We start from the raw sequence: 7,500 nt of genomic DNA, 5'->3' as shown, positions 1-7,500 counted from the left end.
CTGGGGTCGATATAATCGACTTAATCCCTTTGTCTGACCTTGTTTGTCCCCTCTATGTTTAGCCCCTTGTGGGTAATAAAGAAATAGGTACTTCGTCTGCCGCTATGTTCTGAGTTCAACTTCCGCCGATGTCGACTTTGCCTTTCATCCTTTCGGGGTCGATTAAATAAGTATCAGTTACGCATTGGGTTCGATATAATCGACTTGATCCGTTTGTCTCTCCTTGTTTGTCCTCTCTGTGTTTAGCCCCTTGTGGGTAGTAAAGAAATAGGTATAAAAACCCTGATTTTGGAGAAATTAATCAATGTTCGTTGGTTGTCACTTGATTCCACAACACTCACTTTCTTGAGATATTGGTTATTTCCATGCCATGTCTCTTATCTAATTCAACAAGACTATTTTTAATCGTTGTTTAAAACTCATGTAACTTAATTATGGAAGAATTAGTTAATATAAATTTTATGTCACAACTCTCTACCACAGTTTTTTTTACTTATAAAAATGTACGGTAAATGGATCTTTTCGGTTTGAACGGCAGTTTTCTTTTTTAATAATTTCCACGTAACTAAACACTTTTAAACTTCGTATACTGGTAGAATGTGTTTATAAAGCATCTTTTTCTTTTGGCTTTATTGAGAAAGTTCTATAGTTTTTAAGATATTTGTTGTTTTTTCTTCAATTTCTGCAATTTCAACCAATCAATGACGTTTATTGAGGTAAAAAAAACATTCTGTGCCGTATGAATATGTCCCTCGTTTAAGAAACAGATTGGGTTTATTTACATTTGTGAAGAAAAAAAAGATACCCTTCCCCCACCCCTAACCCTAAAACAGATTGAAATGCAATAGATCAATACTAGGGTCATAATTATGGGTGACAATTTCATGAGACCACTAGAAAAAACTGCCGTTCAAACCGAAAAGATCCCTCTTGTAACTTAATTATGGAAGAATTAGTTAATATAAATTTTATGTCGTAACTCTCTACGACAGTTTTTTTTCTTTTTTTACTTATTAAAATGTACTGCAAATATTAAATGTACGTAAATAAACTAATTTAGTAAATAATTTCTTTTCTTAATGTTCTTCAACTTGTTGATAAAATTTATTTTTGTAACTATGAAACTGTTATTATAGCGGTGAAAAAAAGCTGGCTTTATTATCTTCAACATACATGCACGTTCAGCGTTTGTCGTGTGTATAATTCACCACGGCGTTTATGCAGCCAGAGTTAAGATTTATGTATGGTGATAAATGTTCATAATTAAGTTATAAGTGACGGGTTTATCACCATAGATCCTTACTCAAGAAATATTTATATTTATTATCTCTTCCGAGCCAAAACCGCCATAAACCATATAATCAACACCGTTATAAAAGAATATGGGAATATATATATATATATATATATACAAAATGGGACAAGAACGCAAAACATTCAGAAGACGATACAGAAAAATACGGACGGGTCATTCGAAGCCTTCAATCTTCAGTCAAGAACCGGATCATCCTCGCAATTTCGGCTGATTAATCTTGAGATTGCTCCAATCTGGCCAGCCCCAAGAAAAAAACTAAGCTAAGAGCATTAGATTTCTTTGGAAAAAGCTTCAAATGTATACGAAGCAAGGACGGGAAAACGGACAATGTTACACGAATATAAATACGAAAATAATATGAAAAAACATATAATAATAATAATAATAATAATAATAATAATAATAATAATAATAATAATAATAGCAATAACAGGACATCACAACAGGCGTCTTTCGACTTAGACGAATTGAACTCAGCTGGCGTGGAATATATATATATATATATATATATATATATCAGTACATTACATACGTGGATATTACAGGCTTTCAGTTTCTTTCTGTTGAATTCACTAACAAGGTTTTGGTCGGTCAGCGGCTATAGAAGACAAATGCCGGAACCATGAGTTTAGGAAGCAAGCCTCTAACTTCACAGTCATGCTTGTGCCTGTATGGTGGCGATAGCGGTGGGTTATGGTGATAGTGGTCAGCCGCAAGTCCGATATTATAGAGCTAACCTGCAGTCCGCATCGGTTTTGGTTTCGGTTTTGATTTCAAGGAAATTTAACTACTATTTCTGAGTGGCTGTGTGGTAAGTAGCTTGCTTACAACCACATGGTTCCGGGTTCAGTCCCACTGCGTGGCACCTTGGGCAAGTGTCTTCTACTATAGCCTCGGGCCGACAAAAGCCTTGTAAGTGGATTTGGTAGACGGAAACTGAAAGAAGCCCGTCGTATATATGTATATATATATATATGTGTGTTTATGTGTGTCTATATGTTTGTGTGTCTGTGTTTGTCCCCCCAACATCGCTTGACAACCGATGCTGGTGTGTTTACGTCACCGTAACTTCGATGACAAGGGGAGTTGCAATTGAGCAATAACGGAGGTGTTAGTTCGTATCTCATTGCCGGCCGCCAATAATGCTTTAATATATTACCACAAGAGCAGCTATTTTAGGAGAGCGGATGAATAGATTTCATCGACTCCAGTGTTCAAATGGTACTTATTTTATCGTACCCCGAAAGGATCAACGACAAAGTCGACCTCGGCGAAATACCTATTTCTTTACTACCCACAAGGGGCTAAACACAGAGAGGACAAACGGATAAGTTGATTACGTCGACCCCAGTGCGTAACTGTGACTTAATTTATCGACCCCGAAAGGATGAAAGGCAAAGTCGACCTCGGCGGAATTTGAACTCAGAACGTAACTGCAGACGAAATACCCATTTCTTTACTGCCCACAAGGGGCTAAACACAGAGAGGACAAACAAGGACACACAAACGGATTGAGTCGATTACATCAACCCCAGTGCGTAACTGTGACTTAATTTATCGACCCCGAAAGGATGAAAGGCAAAGTCGACCTCGGCGGAATTTGAACTCAGAACGTAGCGACAGACGAAATACCGTTAAGGATTTCGGCCGGCGCGCAAACGATTCTGCCAGCTCGCCACCTTTTAATAATAATAATAATAACAATAATAATAATAATAATAATAACTGATGCAGTACCAGGCAGTGGCTCTCATGGCTTCTGATCTTAACTGATTGGAAGTGTTATCATGTACATTGTTTTGTCTTGGTATAAAAGATGGGCTACAGCAAATATTCTGCTCAACACCACAGATTTGCTTGTCAGTTGTTTGACCTTAACCAGTTGAGCATGTCCCTTAGTGGCTGACGATATGTGCATCTCTGATCACGAGCAGAAATAGTGGGGGAGCATCATAGCCATGTGTTGAGAGGGATTCTTTGGGGTTTGAATAGTTCACCTCTGGAAACATGGGTGGTTCTTTCAACATCCTTAAACAACCCTTATTCAGGGACCGTTTGAGCGGGATGGGCTACTCAACCTGAACAAAATTCTAACTGGGCCCCACCTGCAAGGTCATGTGCTGTTTATCTTGATATGAGATCACCATGTCGCGCAAATATGGTTGTGATTGCATGTGCCTGGTGTACCTTTATCAGACGGGTAGTCATGATGGGTATATTGGGCTTCGTATATTTTACCCCGTGTCACTTGATGGCATGAACTGCTCTCTCACTAAATAATAATAATAATAATAAAATAAAATAATAATAATAATAATAATAATAATATTAAATAATAATATAATAATAATAATAATATTAAATAATAATAATAATAATAATAATAATATAATAATAATAATAATAATAATAATAATAATGATAATAATAATAATAATAACCTCGTTAGCAAAACAACAGTAATAACATCGGCACTGACGAAAACGAAGAATATCTGTCGCTTCATCCATATTAAATATGCCCATTCGACCAGATTAGTTAATCCATTCAACCGCATCTATTAGATCCACTGATCCACATCATGGCGGTATATTCGCTTACATCGAATCAGTCCTGTTCAATTCATGTCATATTATATCTGATATATCCACTCACCCGTTTTCGACCTGACATGCTATAGAATATAAATACGCGTGTACGCATGTGTGTGTGTGTGCATGTGTGTGCATGTATGTGTCTGTGTGTCTGTGTGTGCGTGTATGTGTGTGAGCATATATATTATCTTGCATGTGTGGTTGAATAGACGTATATGTATACATATATATGTGTGTGTATACGCACATACACACACACACATACGCATATGCATATATGCATAAATATAAATATACATACATGTGTGTATATATATATTAATGCATGTATTATATGCACACATCTTTCTCTCTCACTTTCTCTTTCTATTTCTCTGCCTCCCTTACACTCATATATATATATATATATATATATATATATATATATATATATATATATATATATATATATATATACATACATATACATATATATATATATATATATATATATATATATATATGAAATATATATTATATAATAAATAATATATATATATATACATAACATACACTCGCTTTGCTGTTCCGTTCGTGCACCTGCCTTCGTCTTTGTTTTTCTATAAATTTTAACTATATATATATATAATATATATAATATATATATATATATATATATATATATATAACATGTGTGTGTGTTATGTGTAATATATATATGTCTGTTGTATATATACACGTACACACACACAAACACACACACATATATTAAACAGAGATTGATAGAGACACTGACAAACAAATTATGTGTTTATAAGAGAAAGAAGGGATCGGAACGAAGAAAGTTTACGGAAGGTGAAATAAGAGTACGCTCGCATAGGAATTATTAACCTGATTAGCTTACCTTGTAACTGTAATCACTCTTGTGTGATAAACCCAGTGCAGTAAGCGGTGCATGTAGGGACAATCTGTCAAAAGGAAATAGCACAAGTTAAACAACAGCTGCTTAATATGTAATTATCTCTTGACACCTTTATGGCACGACATGACGGAGAGAAATCGGTGGAATAGCAGAATATACTACAGCTCATAGTTTTCTACGGGTGTGGGGAATAATACGTCGTAATGCCTGCTTAGTTTCTGATCAGAGGTGCCGTTTGGCCGTGTGGGCGCAAGCATGGATGTAGGCGCTGGCATTAATATATATATATAATAAAGGGTAAAATTAATTAATTAATTAATTAATTAGTAATTAATAATTCTACCAAGTAGTGTTCAGTATGTTAAAAGGACCATTTATGGTAAACATAAATATTACTTTATATAATTATGAGTATAATTATAATTAGGGTTCAGCAAAAAAATTTGATTTGCCACATACCGAACTTTTAGAAATAACAGCCAAAGAACTTAGCTATTTCTTCTACTATAAGAAGAATCTCCCAGACCAATGTATACTCAAAAACATTCACGTAGGCATAGAGGGAAAATAACGAAAGTTCACCCGGAATTTGATTACTTGTGAACGCGTTTCTGAGTTAGATAGATATGGAGATGCAAGAATTACATCTCCATTCCAACATTCTCTTCATCAGCACGAAGATTTCAATAATTTTAAATTAGAGAGCACTGAAAAAATTGAACATATCTGGGTTTGTCTGATGTTACTTGAATCAGATAGGTATGTTCAATTTTTCAGTGCTCTCTAATTTAAAATTATTGAAATCTTCGTGCTGATGAGAGAATGTTGGAATGGAGATGTAATTCTTGCATCTCCATATCTATCTAAATCAGAAACGCGTCCACAAGTAATCAAATGCCGGGTGAACTTTCGTTATTTTCCCTCTATGCCTACGTGAATGTTTTGAGATACATTGTCTGGGAGATTCTTCTTATAGTAGAAGAAATAGCTAAGTTCTTTTGGCTGCTATTTCTAAAAGTTCGGTATGTGGCAAAGCAAATTTTTTTGCTGAACCCTAATTATGATTATACTCATAATTATATAAAGTAATATATATATAAGGGGACAATTATGAGTGCGTGGTTCAGAAGCTCGCGCTTTGCAACCATGTGATTTTGTGTTCAGTCCTACTGCGCGGCGCCTTGGACAAATGTTTTTAATAAAGACCTCAGGTTAAGCAATGCGTTGAGGAATTTGGTAGATGGAAACAAGTGGTAAACCCGTCGTACCGTCGTATATATATATATGTGTGTGTGTGTGTGTGTGTATGTGTGTGTGTGTGTGTGTGTGTGTGTGTGTGTGTGTCTGTATGTGTGTGTGAGGTATATATATGTGTACAAATTATTTTTACAGGTTGCTCTGTAAGAAATTGCAGAAGCGTCTTTCTCGGACTACGAGATACTACCATTCGACACTATACCATACAATCAGCGCTGGATTGATCATTAAGCAAAATAAGCACGTGCTTTGGACATCAAGGGATGAGGGGCATTAAAGAAATGGTAAATGGTTTACGGCACAAAAGAAATCGTTTAAAACTTGCTGAAATGATATTCAAAACGGTTTTTATGGTTGGAAAATATATTTTATGGTTAATTATTGCTTATATTTTGAATTACAATCATACATAGGCGGACGGACGGACGGACAGACAGACAGACAGGTAGATAGCTAGATAGATAGATAGATAGATAGATAGATAGATAGATAGATAGATAGATAGATAGATAGATAGATAGATAAATTTCTTTATTGGCCACACAGGACTGCACACAGATGGGATAAGTTACAAGGTAGAGCTTTTCTTTTGGGGGGATGAAAAAAAACAAAAAACAAATGAAACAAAAAAAGGTGGCGTAGGTTTTCGATCAAAAGGGATCGTTAAAGGGAAAAAGGAACAAAAAATAAAAATTTAAAAAAAAAAAAAAGAAAAAAAGGAAAAGGACAAAAGAAAGAGAAATGAAAAAAGAAGAAAAAGGGGAAAAAAGGGGAAGAGAAAAAAAACGATCAATAGGGATCGTGTATACAGTGTTTATTATGATGGTGTGTAAAGGAGAAAGCAGTAAGGTTTATCCGTGGGAAGAAAAGCCTACGAAAAAGACCACGGTAAACCTTGGTCAATATTGTTATATGGTACCACATTTGTTTGCAAGAGGGTAACCCTCTGTTTTCAATTTCTGGGGTTCATAGGATTATGCTCAAGGTGGCTTCGTCATTCACGGTGCCATCCTTGCTACATTCACCCATCTTTTTTTAAAACATTCGCTAGACAAAACTTGCCTCTCTACTCTCACTTTCCTTTTCAAGTGGTACTGAAAAGTTGATGAGAGATTGACCAGAGAGGAAAGTGTGTCTCCAATCCTTCAGACGCGTCCACCAGATACATTCTTTCGCCCCATAGCCACAAGTATTATGAAAATAGCTCTTCATTCCCGTTTGAAGGAAGGAGGCGTGACAATATTGACGATAGACTCAACTGATATAAACCTACTCATCCACACGTGACAGCAGTTGTTCGACATAAGCCCACAGGTCGGAAATTGTTGGACACTGCACGAGTGCGTGCAGAACGGTTTCGTCGCTCTGACCCGCATCTCGGGCAGGTCGGCTCCGTGTTTCTCGAGCCGTGTCTGTAGAGCTTATCCCGAACG

The 7,500-nt window shown here is 35.9% G+C and overlaps 1 protein-coding gene across 1 annotated transcript in view; it reads right to left on the bottom strand.

The window, feature by feature from the left end:
- The window catches only part of LOC115230341 (BTB/POZ domain-containing protein 16-like), a gene marked incomplete at both ends in the record, with an annotated part of 56,235 nt that extends 51,379 nt beyond the window's left edge, over window positions 1-4,856 (bottom strand). The window contains one exon of the mRNA XM_029800542.1: window positions 4,793-4,856. Within this exon, the coding sequence (XP_029656402.1) occupies window positions 4,793-4,856 (64 nt within the window). The remainder of the gene's footprint in view (window positions 1-4,792) is intronic.
- Between the last annotated feature and the right edge of the window lie 2,644 nt (window positions 4,857-7,500).

This window comes from Octopus sinensis, unplaced genomic scaffold (assembly GCF_006345805.1).
Source record: "Octopus sinensis unplaced genomic scaffold, ASM634580v1 Contig15387, whole genome shotgun sequence".
Lineage (NCBI taxonomy): Eukaryota > Metazoa > Mollusca > Cephalopoda > Octopoda > Octopodidae > Octopus > Octopus sinensis.
The sequence above is the reverse complement of the archived record's forward strand: the minus strand, read 5'-3'. Positions and strand labels throughout refer to the sequence as shown.